This window comes from Saccostrea echinata, unplaced genomic scaffold (assembly GCF_033153115.1).
Source record: "Saccostrea echinata isolate AGI-Se365-2 ecotype Australia unplaced genomic scaffold, CSIRO_AGI_Sech_v1 ptg000016l, whole genome shotgun sequence".
NCBI classification, from domain to species: domain Eukaryota; kingdom Metazoa; phylum Mollusca; class Bivalvia; order Ostreida; family Ostreidae; genus Saccostrea; species Saccostrea echinata.
In genome coordinates, this window is record NW_026889765.1 from 7,374,422 (window position 1) to 7,393,726 (window position 19,305).

General features: G+C 32.3%; 1 protein-coding gene and 1 long non-coding RNA gene across 2 annotated transcripts; both read left to right on the plus strand.

Annotated features, from left to right (window-relative positions):
• Positions 1–606: 606 nt before the first annotated feature.
• Positions 607–3,577, plus strand: LOC133188877 (uncharacterized). Its single transcript, XM_061324361.1, has 9 exons — positions 607–693; positions 935–1,040; positions 1,159–1,311; positions 1,671–2,030; positions 2,150–2,218; positions 2,395–2,576; positions 2,750–2,912; positions 3,121–3,233; positions 3,440–3,577. The coding sequence occupies exons 1-9, from the start codon at positions 625–627 to the stop codon at positions 3,497–3,499; spliced, it is 1,275 nt and encodes a 424-aa protein (XP_061180345.1). The 5' UTR covers positions 607–624; the 3' UTR covers positions 3,500–3,577.
• Positions 3,578–11,560: 7,983 nt separating this feature from the next.
• LOC133188878 (uncharacterized) lies at positions 11,561–12,347 on the plus strand. Its single transcript, XR_009721333.1, has 2 exons — positions 11,561–11,855; positions 11,954–12,347. It is a non-coding gene; the product is annotated as an uncharacterized LOC133188878 (long non-coding RNA).
• The last annotated feature ends 6,958 nt before the right edge of the window (positions 12,348–19,305 follow it).

A 19,305-nucleotide genomic window follows, 5' to 3' on the forward strand; every position in this document is an offset into this window, starting at 1 on the left:
AGGCTTTTCTCTGCAGAGTATACTATTCGTCAGAATGTTCCTTCACTTATCCATGTGACTCTTACATCATTGGTCACGCACAATTCTCTCATCAAAGTTACACTATAAAAACAATTGAAGCTGATAAACTAACAACAAGGTGTCTGAAAATACCTTCTCACCATGACAACAAATTTGTTTTTATTCCACTACAACACAACTTCCAAATGTAACATTTATCACCAGTGAAACAAGAGCTTTGCTTCAAGTTTAAACATGGTATGTGTTTAGAAAAGTAAAACTGAAATTAAACCTTAAAACTTTAGGACTACTGCTTAGTTTAAAATATTTAAATTAAAATATGGATAAGTAAAAATAAATGCTGCCATGTTATATCTGCATGAATGAACTTTAACAGTTACTCACTCAAAATAACTTTTACTAAAATCAAATGTAATATAACATCTATAAACAATTTAACATATGCCATACCTATTACTTACAGTACATTAATTGATAATTCTTGCATTTTGCTAAAATAATCAAAGATTACCATGATTACTGCATATGATTATCTACTCTAACACTTTCAGAAATATTTATTAAGAATATTTTTTTAAAACTTTAGGCTCTCTTAAATGAATCATGTATGCAGTTGTACATTTTGTGGATGATGAAAGCGTAGAATGTGTCCCAAAGTCATGGCTGGAAGGGGTAAGTATAAACAATTAACTCTTTGAAAGCATGAATATTTACCTAGTTTTTGTAACATGATTAAAAAATCAAGAGTTACATTTACTTTATTTTCCATGAACAGAATATGTCTCGAATTATAAGTAACTGGAAATAATTACTCGGTAATCATTTACAACTGAACATTATCTGCATATATCAAACCGATTTTGTTATTTACTCAACACTTTTACCATTTTTATCTTATTTCTTTTATTTGAAGCAATACTGCTATTGGCCATCCTCTAATGCAAAGAGAAAAATACATAAAATGTCCCTGCCAGACAAAGACAACTGGCAAAAATATAGATATAGGAAAATTGGTCAAGGTGGGGTTTTTGGTTGCATTGTAAAATTCAATAATTTTTGAGACATGACAAGCACGAGACAGTCTTTTATGACATAATAAATATATTTTTATAAAATTATTTTGAAATCAATAAACAGATTATGAGGACTATGAAACAGCCAGAAAGAACCTGAAAAAAGCAGAGGAAACATCAAACCTGGAAAGTGAGGAGGATTCGCGGAAGAGGAAGCAACCATCAAGATTAATAAGCGAGTCAGAAAGTGGAACAGATATTGAAAGTGACACAGAAGGTAATTTATTAACATTTGATCAAGGACCATAGAAGCAATTTCAGTCTGAGGGACACTTTCCAACAGAAATTCCCTCAAAACCAAGAAAAAGTCAGATTTTATTAAGGAAGATGAGGGACCGGGGGGGGGGGGGCACAACTGTAAATAAACGCTTTGTTTTTTTTTATTGTATTTTATGTATTTTTAAAATCATTGGAGAGGCACAGTCCCCCATTACCATCTCACCCCGATTCCTACAGGCTTGTAGTCAGTGTCAGGTTTAGCTCAACCTATTGTATTTATTACATACTACATGTAATACTATCATATGATACACAATAATTGTTTGCTTAAAGAATATTTTTGTCTTGTTAACAAAGGTAGAATGCCGTCTCCCCCAAAGACAAAATTTTCACAGAGAGAGAATCATAAAAGACATATAACACCTGTGAAGAAAGCATCAATAACATCATTACAAGATAGTTCACCACTCTCTCCATCACCACCACCACCATCTTTGCCAGCTAGGAAACATGACCTAGCCACAACTTCAGTAAAGAGACAGTTGCTAAGTACAAGTACAGCAGTTCGTAGGTCTCCAAGGTCAAAAACAGGGGTTTCAAGCTTCAGCACTGAGAAATCTCCACTGAGAGTTACAAGTACTCCATCAGCATCTTCAGCTGGAGGTGCTATGTCATCTTCATCTAGAAGTACTTCTTCATTTTCTCACCAAATACTTGGTATGCTATTAAATTATTTGAAGGTATATTGCATAATTTGAATTATTTGATTAATTTAAGTTTCATTTATTTTTCTTTAATTTAATCAACTTATTTTAAAACTGAATTTCTGTTATCAGCAAGTAGCGATACTGGAACATCTGCGACAAAGAAATCGGGAGGAAACATTTCTGAGTTAATCCATCAAGGTGTGTAAATTTAGTCCTGATTGTATAATGACTTTATTTTCAATCTATAAAAATTAAACAGTTCTTTCTTTGTAAGATTTAGCGTCTTGAATTAAACATACATCTTAATTTTTTTCATTTTTCATTTTATTTTCTAGATGATAAAATTAAGCAGCTTATTTCATTCCAAATTTCAGTTATTTCCAAGATAGATATTCTACAGAAGGACATATCTGCCATCAAAAGTCATTTAGTGTCTTCTGTGGATGTTGATTTTGACACCATTGAAAGCTTGCTACCATCAGGAAGTAAGCTTAATTCTGTCAGAGAGGTAGAAGACTTTCAGGAAACATTAGATGACAGTTCTAAGAGGAAACTGGTAAGGAGTAAAATGTACATTTTGCATTTGTTTTTGTAGAACATGTTGATTAAAGCATTTGTTAAGTAAATTATCATTTACATGTATTATATCAAGATAAGTGTAGGTAATATTTCATTTAAATCCATGTACTCCATGCGTATATATATTCATAGCATTTACAAATGTTTTAGATAAATGCAATGGCCTCATTGCAAGGTGGAGATAATGCCGGGGAAATATGCAGGGCAATAATGCGGTCTGTGATGACAAACAACTGCATGAGCCAGTATAGTGGGACCGGACAGAAAGGGAAAATTGCCTTCATCGGCACACCCCTGTACAAAATCATCCTTTGTAAGTTTAACACATAAACAAAACAATGCAACAAGATTGGGATCATACATACACCAAATATCAATAAAATGTTAAAAAAAGAGAAAATAATAATAAGAAATTCATAAATATGTTGAGCTATAAATGTTGTGATAGTAAAATTAAACTGTTTTAAGTACATATACTAATTTACATTTCTTACAATGTATATCATTTTACATTTTAAAAGCTGCTGCTCGCAAAGCATCAAAAAAGACAATCCAATTTGAGACGATCAAAAGAGAGGTGTTAGATGTCTTACGGTTTGCGCCTTACCTTCCAGGAGGCAGTAATTATTCTAAAGTATGTATCAAGTCTGCTGATCAATCTGATACTTTGTTTCTTAGTGTAACTGCATGTATACCAAATATGTATTAATGAAAAAAGATCATACTTAATATAATTTTACGATGTCCCAATGTATTGATATGTTAAACTAAAAATAAACAATATAAATTAGAAAACATAATTGTAAAGTTAACATGCATGTTCAAATATTTGTTTTTCAGAGGAAAGGAAAGAAGTCAAAAAGTCCCCGTGTAGAGGAGTTCCCTACAGACTCCGAATAAAGTTACCAACTATTTTCATATTTCAGATTAAGTAAACTTTTACTAGTTACATGTAGAAAGACTTTTTATTTTATTAACAGTGTAGGTGTTTAAAAAAATAGTTTTTTTGTGTTCTATTAAGGAAAGGTTCCTTCTTAAAAAAATATTAAAATTGAACAGAACATTGTGAAGTAAAAAAAAATTGACTTTTTAACATTTAATAAAATTGTTTGCAGAAAATTGTTTGTTAAGTTCTTAAATATCAAATGTTTTTTTTAAATGTTTTCCAAACGTTTTTACAAAATGTTTGCAAAACATTCCTTTTAAATGTTTGCAAAACGTTTTTAAAAATGTTTTTAAAACATTGCATTACAATGTTTTTGAAAAATGTTATGATAACGTTTAAAAAACCACACAAAATAACGTTGTAACAACGTTTCCGAAAATGTTTTCATAACATTTTCACAACGTTTTCATAACGTTATAATAACGTTGTTGTGCTAACTGGGAACAAATCAAGTATGTAGTCATAATTATCATTGAGAAAATTAGAAATTCTATGACATTCAGTGTACATGTATGTTTTCAAATGTTGTGCATACATGTAGCAGCAATGAGACTGCTTGTTTTTAGTTTATTTATTTATTTTGTTGGGATGGAGGGAGGGTCCATGTCCATGATTTAAGAAAAACACTAGAGCTGTGTATTGAGCAAAAAAAAAAAATTGATACGATGCGATATTTTATTATGCGATATCCGATATATTGGATTCTTTAACAAGTCTATAAAAAAGTCTTATAATTCATTTAATGCATGAATTTTATAAAAAACTAATTGTTTTATATCCCATTTCGAAGTTCTTGTCTCACTGTCATAACAAATTACACTTCAAATTCAAACTTTTAATGAATGTGAAAAAAACATGTTAAATAAAGTTGTCTATGTATTTTGTAATATATTTATCTAAGATGTGCTATCTCCTTAATGATTATATCATTATTGATCAATTTTAATTCAAAACAGTGAAAAATATAACCTTTGGTGATTGAAATTCCCAACTTTTTCATAGAATTAAAAGAAAATCTGCCTGTCCGATACGTATTGGAAGTTCTTTTTTCGATAGGATATATTCTTAATATTGATACGTATTGATTATTCAATATATTGATACAGCCCTAAAAAACACATACACGTAAAAAAGACATCACACACACAAATATTTTTAATAAGAAAACTGATGCCTAAACAATAAAAGTTTTTGGGAAATAACATTCCTTGTTCATGTTGTTCATGATAATGTTATGCAGTCAAAATACCTAACCCATGTAAATTGGTAGGAGTTTTTTGTGTTGGAACACCTGCACTTTTTTCATTTGTTTCCCAAAAGTAAAATTGATAATAATTCTTATTGATATTTTTCTCCTTAAAAAATTTGCCCATCTCCCATTAAAAACACTGAACTCCTATATAACATTTTAATAATATTTATAATATACATGTACATAGTACAGTTTTTTCTTCATATAATATTTTTGTAAAATGGAATGACTTGACATGTACATGTATTGAAGAGGTACATTATTTCCGAAAGATTTTTCAAGTTTTTTTTCTTGCATTTTGAATTATTTGGAAAGACCCAGTATTTTTTATGTAAAGCTGTATTTGCTTTCTTTTATCAACCATTGATTTGATAAAGAAAATCCTAAAGCTCTGATTCACCCAGTTCCATTCATATGTCATCCCTGCTTCACTAGGTGCTCAGCACTGTTAATTTCAATGGCGTTAGAGAGCAGAGCATGCCAATTCACCCAGGCTCAAGGGAATAATGTCACAGAAGTAATGTGTTTAAACTAAACAGAGCCCTGTAGTTTGTTTATACATTCCCGATACTAAACGGCTTCACAGCTTCACATAGTGTTCACTGGTCAATTGTTTATACTTTCCCAAGATATCATTACATATAACTCTGCTATTTTGTATTTCGTTAATTAAGGTTATCTGTGTATGAATTAGTACTTAGATTGGAATCAAGTGTTGTTCTTTAATTACCAGCAACAGTGACCTTGTCAAAGATCATACTCAGCCATATAGAAACTTGTTCTTGATAGTTTTGCTAATTGTCAACTTGAAATGTTTTGGAAAAAAGACAAATCCAATTAAATCTTCAATAATGTACTCTTTTAAAAAAGTCTGCTGCATGCAGGTAGCATACATAAGGGATACTAATTCACAAGATTGTGTAAAATAATTGTTTTCATCACTCACACAACATCATAATTCTCAACTAAGTATACTATATGTTTGAGAGACATCATAAATGCTAAAAAATCACAATTGAAAAATTTAAAAAAAATTAAATACGTGTTACCAGTACCTGATAAAAATAATAATAATGTTGTTTTTAATTGAATACTCAATTCTGAGTAACAGTTTCACTAATCGATACTCACATCATTCGATGCTTAACCACGATTTTGTATTTATTTATTCATTATGTAAAAACGGAGAAAAAAAAACTGAAGAGGCTCATGCATGCTTACATCACATGCTTGATATACATACAAAGGTTCTTATGACCATTGATTAAAAATTTTAATCTATTCCTTTAGCACTTGTCAAGCCATAAAGAGATTTCTTGATGATGTAAAAGAGTTAAAGAAAATCTTCCTATATTATTTCTCCATAATGAAAGCTGATAAGACAGAGGCTATAGAAATTGACCTGTAATTTTACAGATGACATGGGCTGTTAATCTTGCTGTAGCTGATCACTAGATTATCAATCCCAAATGACCCACTCTGCAATCCTAGATACAGTGTATCTGTGAAATTCTGATTTTGCTTGTTTCTGCAAACTTGCCAATAAATCACAGAGACAGAATCAGATCTAGCAATTTGGAAAAGGGGAAATAGGTGAGGGGGGGGGGGGGGCTAGATCGATATAAAAGAGAATGATTGTACTACTCAGTACAAAATATTCTTTAAATGTTAATTTTATAGAATCTTCTAAATCAATACATGTATATTTTTTAAAGTGTCCAGAGGAAATATGGATTTTTTCTCTGGATCAGGCGATGTTGTTTTCACGTTTTACAAATATTAATTTCTCATGTTGCTTTGCATGTATATTTAGTACAGGCATTCTTATATGAGTGAAACTTATTGAGAGGGACGTTAAACAACATACAAACAAACAAACAAACATGTAGACCATATATCATTCTCCTCTAGTTATTTTTTTTGTGTGATGATTTTAGTGATGATAGTTAGTATATATGTTACTTAAAGTTACTTAAATGGCCCTTATTTTTTTTTTAAAATAATCATTATTTAGTCATATACAAATGACTGATATACATATGTTTATGGTTTGTTTTTTTTGTTTTTTTTTTTTTTTTGTTTTTTTTTTTGTTTTTTGTTTTTTTTTTATTTTTAGACTAGAGTGTTCTAAGGAACGCATGTTTTGCCTGCTTTTAGCTTCATTGAAGATGTTAATAAATGTAAGACTGGTCAGCTATTCATTTGCTACTATAGCCGCGATTATAGTTCATGCATTTAGCGGCAAAGAAAAAAATCCATGGATAGTAAGCCGGATTGCCATGGAGTCTAACAATCAAATAGAAATTTAAATCTCCAACCCCTCAAAGCTAAAATGAATATTAGAAAAAATTAAATTATTGGAAATAATTATTTATCATCAGTTATTTCAAACAACACCGTGTACTTCAAAAGAGACTTCAGTCTGTCATTTCCGCAATTGTCAGTCTACATCATCCATTTTGGAATACCGATCCTAATGTATTTTCATAGTACTTTAAAAATTTTAGTTTTTGTGGTTAATGTATATCATACAGTGTCAAAGTACATTGTCAACATGTATAAATGCTAATTATCAAATCCCTGCCTCTCTAAATTCAAAAGACATAAGTTAATTTAAACCGTCTGCAGTATATTTTGCAAAGAAAGTCAAAGGTCAAGGTCAAGTGGACTGTTACGCTGGTATTTTTTTCAAAATATTTTATTACAAACAGTGCTTATGCTAAATAGCCTAGACTCAGCTTTTAAATGTCAAAAATAAGTTGAATATCGGCACTGTGAACTATTTTAAAAAATAGGTCAAAGGTCAAGTTCAAGGGTCAGGAGGTCGGTAATCATTGTGAAATACAAAAGCCATTGTGCAAAGCTATACATGTGCAAAATATGAAATCCATACCTTTTACAGTTCTCGAGATACAAGGTGTGACAGATGGACAGACAGACAAACAGACATCGGGTAAAGTGATCCCTAAGTACCACTCTGCTCTGCAGGCAACACAAAAATGATGTCCAAAGTTTCTTACAAAGTTTAATTTTGTATTACCATGTAACAGTTTACATAAAGGACATGACTTAGAAACAATTCATTGAACATAAAATTCTGCACTCAGTATTGGAACTGCCCATCTTGCTGACTTATAATAACTGGCAGTGAACATCGTCAATTTATTCCATATTTATCCTGTTCTGAAACTCAGCAATAAATGTCAAAACTTGATACCCTCTCCTAATCCAGCCAACTTGAATTGCGGTCAAGACCTTATTATCTAATGAGATCATTGTAGTCATTAACATTTACATCTACCACGCTTACAAGTTTAAGATAATGTAAAATGTAAAACACTTTTTTGAGGCCAAATGATAAGTATTCTTATGCTATCTATGAATTTTATATCTATTTTATTTTTAAAGATTGCTCTGAAGTGTGTAATGTTTTACCAATAAGAGCATTATTAACCTAAAGGACTGGGAATATATACTTCTATACATTGACCATAGAATGCTGTTTGATTTGCTATCTAGAAATACTTCAATTTTTTAAAGTGCTAAGCATAGCTAAGAATAGCTACAGTGCTGTCACCAGTTGGCAATTTGATTTCGTGTTTTAGGATAACTGCCACCTATGGGCCTTAATATATTATTAGCAGGTTATTTTTTAAATTAAGTTTTACTAGCGATACAATATAGTATACTATGATTGCTTCATGTCAAAGGACAATTAAAACAGCAGTATGGAAATATAGTTTCTGATTAAGAATTTAAGTGGAGAAAATAATTTTCAAAAAAAAAAACTCTTAGTTAAAAACAATTAAATTCTGTCTTAACGACTTGCATTTGTAAGCTACATTACCTACATTCCTTTTGTCTTTTTAAATATATTGACATTATCCTAATTTTTAAGGAGTTTGAATCGAAATTGTCTAATCAGTTCAATTACAGAATGTTAATTTCTCTTAATTAATTGCTTTGATCTTCTAACTGCAGATCTGTATCTATTATTAGACCCTGACTGATATAAACTTTCAGCAAGTAATCAGATATCATCATATCATCAGCACTGGTCTTCACTGTCCATGAAGCCTGTCCCCCTGCAGTCTCAAGGGATAGATAGGGGATATTAGTTGCAAGAGCTGATTTAAGGCAAATCTCATAATGTTTTCCTAGCATATATGATTGGCAGTGATTGATATCAAGTAATCTGTGAACAGGTCACCAGCAATATGTCAAAGTCAGTTGTATAAAGAATGATCTGGAGAGGGGGGAGGGTGTTAATAGACAAATCACTATAGAGTCAATACTTCATTTTTATAAAGACACAGATTTCAGTTTTTGAGGTTTATCTGAAAGGTTACCACTGCAAAGTAAAAATGAGAATCAGAATTAAAGTAAGCACTTGTAGATTAAAGGTGAATACGTATATAAAACTCATGAAATAAATTTGACAGCAGCACTTTTCTTTGGAAAAGGATAAATGAAACTTTTTCAAATTATGACCTTATAATTATTATCATATATAACAGATAACAAATTAAAACTTGTGAGAGAGATTCTAATGTGATGTCTAAGATACAATATCTATTTCAAAGAAAGGATGAATAAAGATAATTTATGTGAGGAGTATGGGCCTCTATTATGACGTCACAAAATAAACACTTCTCTGAGAACATTACCTTTTGTTTTTCAAGATTATACATGTATTTTCATAATTCATAGCAAATAAAATTTCAAAATTTTAATCCAAGTTCTCCATTTTTCACTGTTTTTTTTAAATCTCATTTTAGATGAGACATCATACAGAATCTTCTTACCACTATACAAATATTTTCTAATATTCTATCTCTGATACTTTATCTTTAAATCACAATTTTGAAAATCTGGAGGGCCCTTAATTTATTACTTTATTTAATTTTAAAATGTGATACTGAATGTGACATTTTTCCAACAGATGATGAAACTAAAGAATTTGTTGATGAAAAAAGCAGTTATGAACCTTTGGAGACCAAGGAATTGGATACAGGTTTTCTCCCTATTACCGGTATAAAGGAAAATGTAACTGAGAAAGAACCATGGTGAAAATCAAAATCAAAAAACCATGGGTGTTAACCCAGGTAGACATTGTAGAAAGTAATGTGAATGCCATTCAGTGAAAAGGGTAGCATATTGTTTGAAATGCTTTCTAGAAGTACATTGTAGTAATGAAAATTCTGAAGTTCCTTAATTGTATTTTGTAACTATGGCACTTTAAACTTCCTAATATACTAGTATGTACTAGGCAAGAGTTTTTGTTACAACATTGAATAGTTTAAACATACAATAAAATCAAGTACAAAAAAACCCCTGGAATTCTTGTAATAAGTTTGAACATCATGTTGAATTTTAAATGTTCTTGAAAATGTGTGCAATGACAGAACAATTCTTCAGAGAGGAAGATTATTTTGGGGATATTGGAGTTATAATATATTAAATATGGAAGCCCTTTCATTTGTTCTGCAATTAATTTTCCTAAAACTAATCTCAAATGCATCATATGTCATCCAAGTCCCTTGAATTCATGTTGATACATGTACATATATACTGTACATTGCACATACTTGTACTTAAGTCAAATATTTCTCTGTGCATGATTGATATTATGCTTTAACATAGCTTTATTAAAATATACTTTTTAAAAATGTCAAAATGACTTTTCATATATATATTTTTTAGTGTTTACGGATAAAAAACAAAAAAAAAGTTTCTACAAATATGTACTGCATTTCATGTACTAAAGAGGAACGTTCCTTCAATGCTTTATGCATGCATAGAGAGGAACATTCCTCCAATGTGTCATACGTAAACATGCAGTGTAAAATGTTTAAAGATATAGGAAAATTTGAGAGAGGAACGTTCCTCAAATGCCTTATGTTTGATCATGCATGAGTTGTCTACAGATATGTGAATTTGAGAGAGGAACGTTCCTCAAATGCAAGTCTTAAGCTTCACAAAATATAGTACTCAACAGCAATGCAACCATTTGTGAGAGGAACGTTCCTCAAATGCCTGCTGTAATAAACTTTATGAATAAAGTATCAACAGATAGAAATCTGAGAGAGGAACGTTCCTCGCATGTGAATGACTATAAGATGTTTAGATATAGGTAAATTTCAGAGAGGAACGTTCCTCGAATGCCTTATGTTTGATCATTCATGAGGTGTATACAGATATGTGAACTTAAGAGAGGAACGTTCCTCAAATGCCGGATGTGTTTAGATTCATGAGGTATTTAAAAATACAAGTTTATAAGAGAGAGGAACGTTCCTCTCTCTGCCAGATGTGGTAAGATTCGTATGGTATTTAAAAATACGAGTTTATAAGAGAGAGGAACGTTCCTCAAATGCCTTATTGTAACAAATAATTTGAAATGTATAAAGAGGAACGTTCCTCAAAAACTTAAAAAATCACCAAAAAGTGAACTTGTGGAGACACATATAAGGTTTTTCAGACCAAAATGACTTCAGATTGTAAAAACTGGGTAAAAAAAAGGAATTTTGATTTTCTCTGTTTGATTTGGATTGTGTTGGTAGGTAAAACCCATCAAGTAGATATTTATAGAAAGAACATTTCTGCGAACTTTGAAGTTTAGTATATTTCTTGTTTAGCCTGATCCAAGATCCTTTGATAGATTGTCATAATGGTCCTTACAATTAGGGTCTACCTAATAGGACTTCTCAGTTGATTATACAATTTACACCTGGGTGACCATTGCCCTTGCTGTTTAGTGTTATATAAAAAAACAATTAGTTTATTTGATACTTTTTATTAATTTATTTTATGTTAAAAACATTTATTTAATAGCATGTTAAATTTCTATTCAAAATGCATCGAAATAGCTTACATTAAAGGTATCTGAATGTAGTTGCAGGCATAAATATAATCACAATTAATTTTGTTTTGCACATATATTATAGGAAGCATTTTGGAGGCAAACCCTGTTGCAGCATTTCTACATGTTCCACAGATTGTACAGACTAGTCAGGACCTTGTAAATTCACATGTTCAACAGCTTAGGCAATTTAGTACAGGTATGTGTAACTCTTCTGAAATATAGGAGGAAATTTCAATACAAGACTTGTAGCATAACTTATATTACATTGTCAGTTCTTCTTTGCATGTTCCTTAGAGTGGATTATTGAGGCAGACCCTGATGGAAAACTTGCACATGTTCCACAAACCAGTGAAGACCATTTTGCAGAATATAAACTTTTTCCGCAGATAAGCCAAGACCCTAATGGTGTTCATGTGTGTGTGGTTAATTATTTGCTCTGAAGCTGATATGTGGACTGAATATAAAACTGTCTTTTTCTACAGTTAAGTCCATCTTAATCTGAAAATACTACCGGTACATTTTGAATTATGCTTTATTATGCAGAAAAAAAAATAATTAGTTTCAAATATGAAAAGTCTGTTGATACACTGCTTTGCAATTCCAAAAGTGATAATGTGATAAGTTTTGATGTGAATATGTGACATGTGCCATTATCAATTTTCATAAATAAAATCAAATACAAAGGCCATTCCAATTTAATGTTTTGCTTGTCGGACCCACACGCTCTTATTTGAACAAAGCTATACAAATAATATTAATTTAAATCTCCTGCACCTGGGAAATTCTGTGCCAGTTTCTGTTTTATTTCCGCTCTATTTTTGATAATTTAAATCTGTTTACTCTACAAATCAGAAAAAAGTAGAAAAAATATAATTGTCACTCAATTTTTTTCATGTTATGCCTAAAAATTTTGCGTACAAAAAAGTAATAATATTATTATTTAATCTCTTGCCCGCTCTTACTTTTTTCACCAGATGTGCGACGAACAAGAAATTAAATTCGCGTGGTGAAATTATGTTTTATTAAAACTCATTTAAGGAATAACTGTCTTATTTTTTGGATTCATGATGTGATCAATCGAGTGGCTTGCGTGATAATTTGCATAAACGCCAAAGGCGTTTATGCATAAAATTATCACGCAAGCCGATCGATTGATCATCGTCATGAATCCAAAAAATCTGACAGTTATTCCTAATATTTACATGCTCCTGATTCTGCAAATTCCCATGCTAATAGCCCCGCTTCTGTCTCTATTTGTCCCGCCCCGCACGTGATTTTTTTTTAACCGCGCCTATCGATGAACTAGTAGATTTATGTAGAAATAAAGTATTTTTACAATTTGTAATTTTATCTCGGACAAAGACATTGGAAATGTAAATATTTATGCAATAAATGATAAATAAAGACTAAACAGTCATGTTCACAAGCCAGAGGTGATAAAATATATATCTATTCTATAGGAAAAAAAGAATTATAAAGTGACATCAATTTTTCAAGTAATGTCTGTCTAGAACCTGTACATCAGATTTCGTATTTTGTGTGATTTTTTGAAGGATTTTTACACTAACAAAGTTAATAAAATCAAATCTTAGTTCTAAAATTTAATAATTTATTTTTAGATTGTCAAAATGCTTGTTAATTATAGTATCAAAGCTTGAATTGTATATCAATATTCTCCAGGAGGTAAATATTTCTATATATTGGTATATTGGTTGTCCCATAGTTTGTGTATAGTTTGTGGGTCATTGTCATATCGGTTCAACTTCTTGGATTGTGGGTCACGGTTATTTATTGTTCTAACATTTTACAATTTTTTTTCTGTAGTTTGTTTATGTATTTTTGTATCATTTGTGTATATGCATACATGTATATGTGGTTTGTGGATTACTGTCATATTTACATGCATGTGTCTGTTCATGGTGGATTGTGGGTCACTGTCATAGATTGTTTGTTCTTACATTTTTCCTGTAGTTTGTTCATGACTTTTTTATGTCTTTGTGTATAGACATTTGTGTATATGCATACATATATATGAAAATGTTCATGGTTTGTTGATCACTGTCATGTAAGTAAGTGTTTGTGTCTGTTCATGGGTTGTGGGTCACTGTCATATATTGTTTGTTCTATCATTTTTCCTGTAGTTTGTTCATGACTTTTTGTGTCTTTGAGTTAAGACATTTGTGTATAGGCATACATATATATAAAAATGTTCATAGTTTGTGGATCACTGTCATATATATACATGTATGTGTCTGTTCATGGATTGTGGGTCACTGTCATAGATTGTTTGTTCTATCATGGATTGTAGGTCATTTTCATAGGTTGTTTATTCTAATATTTTGCCTGTAGTTTGTTCATGACTTTTTGTGCCTTTGAGTAAAGACATTTGTGTATATGCATACATATATATAAAAATGTTTATGGTTTGTTGATCACTGTCATATATAAGTGTTTGTGTCTGTTCATGGATTGTGGGTCACTGTCATATATTGTTTGTTCTATCATTTTTCCTGTAGTTTGTTCATGACTTTTTGTGTCCTCGAATAAAGACATTTGTGTATATGCATACATATATGAAAAGTTCATAGTTTGTGGATCACTGTCATATATATACATGTATGAGTCTGTTCATGGATTGTGGGTCACTGTCATAGATTGTTTGTTCTATCATGGATTGTAGGTCATTGTCGTAGGTTGTTTGTTCTCATATTTTGCCTGTAGTTTGTTCATGACTTTTTTTGTGTCTTTGAGTTAAGACAGTTGTGTACATGAATACATATATATGAAAATGTTCATGGTTTGTTGATCACTGTCATATATAAGTGTTTGTGTCTGTTCATGGGTTGTGGGTCACTGTCATATATTGTTTGTTCTATCATTTTTCCTGTAGTTTGTTCATGACTTTTTTTGTGTCTTTGAGTTAAGACAGTTGTGTACATGAATACATATATATGAAAATGTTCATGCTTTGTTGAACACTGTCATATATACATGTATGTGTCTGTTCATGGATTGTGGGTCACTGTCATAGAATGTTTGTTCAAAACATTGTAGAAGTTTGGTTATGGCAGTTCAATTATGCATGTGGTTATGGTTTCTTGATCACTGAGTAATCATTACTTTCATAGAATGTGATTCACTGTTTTAAGATTTTTAGGTCACCTGAGTCACTCAGGTGACCTATTGCTATCTGTTTTCGTCCGTCGTCGTCCGTCGTGCGTCGTGTGTTAACATTTGAACATTTTCAGCTTCTTCTCTGAAATCGCTGAACCAATTTCAGCCAATTTTTGCATATGGCATCTATGTGTGAAGGGGAACAAAATTTGTGAATTTCATGGTCCCTGCCCCCCTGGGGCCTGAGGGGTGGGGCTAAAACCATCAAAATTAATGCAATCTTTAAAAATCTTCTTCTTTACTCCTGGACATCAAGCAGTCAAACTGATGAAATGATTGTAATAAGCATTGAGCCGTCTACCTAAATTGTGAAATTCATGGCCCCAGGGTCAGGGGTTCTGGTGCTAGGGCGGGGCTATATAGATCATATAGTGAAAGTGCATTATTTCTTTGAAAATCTTCTTCTCTACTCCTGGGTATTATTGAAACAAATTGAATACATAGTTATGATAAGCAAGGGTGACTCTACCAAAATTGTGAAATTCATGGCCCCTGGGTCAGGGGTTCTGGTGCTAGGGTGGGGCTATATAGATCGTATAGTGAAAGTGCATTATTTCTTTGAAAATCTTCTTCTCTACTGCTGGGTATTATTTAAACAAATTAGATACAGAGTTATGATCAGCAAGGGTGACTCTACCAAAATTGTGAAATTCATGGCCCCTGGGTCAGGGGTTCTGGTGCTAGGGTGGGGCTATATAGATCGTATAGTGAAAGTGCATTATTTCTTTGAAAATCTTCTTCTCTACTGCTGGGTATTATTTAAACAAATTAGATACAGAGTTATGATCAGCAAGGGTGACTCTACCAAAATTGTGAAATTCATGGCCCCGGGGTCAGGGGTTCTGGGGGGGGGGTATATAGATCATATAGTGAAAGTGCATTATTTCTTTAAAAAATCTTCTTCTCTACTCCTTGGTATTATTGAAACAAATTGAATACATAGTTATGATAAGCAAGAGTGACTCTACCAAAATTGTGAAATTCATGGCCCCTGGGTCAGGGGTTCTGGTGCTAGGGTGGGGCTATATAGATCGTATAATGAAAGTGCATTATTTCTTTGAAAATCTTCTTCTCTACTCCTGGGTATTATTTAAACAAATTAGATACAGAGTTATGATCAGCAAGGGTGACTCTACCAAAATTGTGAAATTCATGGCCCCGGGGTCAGGGGTTCTGGTGCTAGGGGGGGGGGGGGGGTATATAGATCATATAGTGAAAGTGCATTATTTCTTTAAAAATCTTCTTCTCTACTCCTTGGTATTATTGAAACAAATTGAATACATAGTTATGATAAGCAAGGGTGACTGTACCAAAATTGTGAAATTCATGGCCCCTGGGTCAGGGGTTCTGGTGCTAGGGTGGGGCTATATAGATCGTATAGTGAAAGTGCATTATTTCTTTGAAAATCTTCTTCTCTACTGCTGGGTATTATTTAAACAAATTAGATACAGAGTTATGATCAGCAAGGGTGACTCTACCAAAATTGTGAAATTCATGGCCCCAGGGTCAGAGGTTCTGGTGCTGGGGGGGGGGGGGGGGGGTATATAGATCATATAGTGAAAGTGCATTATTTCTTTAAAAATCTTCTTCTCTACTCCTTGGTATTATTGAAACAAATTGAATGCATAGTTATGAAAAGCAAGAGTGACTCTACCAAAATTGTGAAATTCATGGTCCCTGGGTCAGGGGTTCTGGTGCTAGGGTGGGGCTATATAGATCATATAGTGAAAGTACATTATTTCTTTGAAAATCTTTTTCTCTACTCCTGGTTATTATTTAAACAAATTAGATACATAGTTATGATAAGCAAGAGCGACTCTACCAAAATTGTGAATTTCATGGCCCCTGGGTCAGGGGTTCTGATGTTAGGGCAGGGCTCTATTGATTATATAGTGAAAATGCATTAATGCTTTAAAAATCTTCTTCTCTGCTTCTGGGTATTATTTAAACAAACCAAGTACATTGTTATGATAAGCAAGGACACCTCTTCCAAAATTGTGAAATTCATGGCCCCAGGGACAGGGGTTCTGGTGCTAGGGTGGGGCTATATAGCTCCTACAGTGAAGGTGAATTATTTCTTTGAAAATTCTCTTCTCTGCCCCTGGGTACTATTTAAACAAACTAAGTACATTGTTATGATATGCAAGGATGCCTCTTCTAAAATTGTGAATTTCATGGCCCCAGGGTCAAGGGTTCTGGTCAAAAGGGGGGGGGGGCTCTATTGATTATATAGTGAAAAATCAAAATTTCTTTGAAAATATTCTTTTCTGCTTCTTGTTAAAAAGCAAAGAAGCTAAGTATATAGTTATGATGAGCAAGTGTGCTTCTTCCGGAGTAGTGAATTGCATGACCCCTGGGTCAGATGTGCTGGTATAAGGGTGGGGCTGTTGATAATGTAGTGAAAATGCGTTAATTCTATTAAATAATCCTGTCTGCTCCTTAATGTTAAGCAGTTAAACAAAGTGATTACTTATGATGAGCAAACTTGAAACTTCTGGTCCCAGGGTGAGTGGCTCTGGTGTTTCTCGGTGGTGAAGGGGGGGGGGGGCTCTATTGATAATATAGTGAATCTGTAGTGAAAATGCATTATTTCTTTAAAAATCTTCTCTGCACTTGGGCATATCAGAGGCAAAAAGTGTAAAAGTTGTAATAAGGAAGGATATTTTTACCAGATTTTTGAACATCTGGACCATTTGGTCAAGTGTTCTGGTCCTAGCCAGGGCTCAATTAATTTGCATTCTACTGAGAGGAGTTATTCCCCTTTGCTGTTTACTTTTGATAATTAATCACTGTAAATAATGTATTTGAAAAATTAATAGAATAAGAGAATAATGCAAGAATTTTTATTGTATAATGCAAAAAGTATTTTCATAGTTTTAATGATCATGTGGACTTGTAAGTAATAGATAAATAAAAATGAGACAAAAATAACTTGTCTTATTAAATGTTCATCAAAGACCAAGAGAGGCCAATGTAAGAGATAGCAACTGTCAACAAAGAATTAAAATAGTACAAAAGCACTGATAGTTTGTTAATATACTGTATGGTGATAGTGATAAATGGGGAACAGATTAGAACCTAATTTATGAACTGTTAATGAATAGTAGACTAATTATTTTGTTGATCCTGATCTCCCTATTTTTCATGCTTTTGGGCAACAAAGCTTCACCTTTCATTTCATTTTAATACTCTATGGATCCTCTAAATTGTTGTATTGTACTCAGGTGACCGTTAAGGCCCTTGGGCCTCTTGTTTGTATTAGAATGTGTCTGATTATGGTTTTTGGATCAGTATCAGTTTAAATATATGATATAGATATTTGTCTGTTCGTGTTTGTGGGTCACTGTTGTAAAGTACTTGATTGTGAATACTATTATGTGTGTTTTCCTCACTTTGAGAAATAAATACATAATCTTTAACTGATAAAAGTGTTACCTTATCAGTGTTATCTTACCCCTGCAAATGAAGAGCCTGGGCCTAAAATAATTTTTTTCAGCTGCCTAGTGACCCACTGAAAATGCACCTGACCCAAACTTTTTCCAGCTATTTTGTATTATTTTTTTTAAGCTTCAAGCTTTCAGGATAGTGAAACTGCATGTTTCATTTTCGATTTTTGGTATTATCAATCAGCGACTTATAACAAGAGGAGCTTATGTTAAGTAAGCCTATTTTTGTTAGTTAAAACATATTTGAAAACTACATTTTTTTAGAAAAATAAAAAAAATTACCGCCCATTTTAAAAATTTAGGTTGACAACTGCAAACCAAGAATTTTTTAAGCTTGGCCCTGGTATATAGGAATTGCCTTGTCTGTCTGTTTATGTTATGAGGAGGGATTGCCATGTCATGGCCTTAACTTTGAAAAAAGCATTTACATGGCTTCTGCTTATATCTTACACAGAGATGGACATGACCATGGGTTTGTCATGACCTTGACCTGGTATTACTTGAACACAGTCTCCAGAGAAAATATTTTGTGTTATGACTTTTATCAGGTATTATTTAGACAAGGTCACAAGGAGAAAAATGTTGGAATTCTGGTGTGAGCCATAGCTGTATCAGAGAGAAGAATCTAACTAGACACAGAGTTTACTTAAAACCTAATGCTGTGTCAATCAGATCATTTTCATTTGATAAGGGTCGGGGTGGGATGTGATAAACTGTGTGTGGGCCATTTTTGTGTTACAGAAATTTAAGAATCTTATGGACACCATAGTTGCTTGTGATTTGAGGGTTAGTCCTGCACCTGACACGAGTCAACTAGACGTGCAGAACGTCAGTTTGGGGAATTGTATGGGGGTCATCAACTTTTTTCAAATTGTATTTTTTTTTTACCATAATATTCTGAATTCTATTGTCTCTATATTTTTTTAGAGATTTTTTTTTGAAAGGGGAAAAATCATGAAATTCAATTGATTTCAAAGAAATCAATTGAATTTCATGATTTTTTCCCCTTTCAAAAGAAAAAATCTT

What these genes read in the sequence shown, in the direction of transcription:
- LOC133188877 (XM_061324361.1), top strand. Translation starts at nt 625, where the DNA reads ATGTATGCAGTTGTACATTTTGTGGATGATGAAAGCGTAGAATGTGTC. An exon ending in TATTGAAAGTGACACAGAAG is followed by an intron (nt 1,312 to 1,670) that starts GTAATTTATTAA and finishes TTGTTAACAAAG; the next exon opens with GTAGAATGCCGTCTCCCCCA. An exon ending in TTCTGAGTTAATCCATCAAG is followed by an intron (nt 2,219 to 2,394) that starts GTGTGTAAATTT and finishes TCCAAATTTCAG; the next exon opens with TTATTTCCAAGATAGATATT.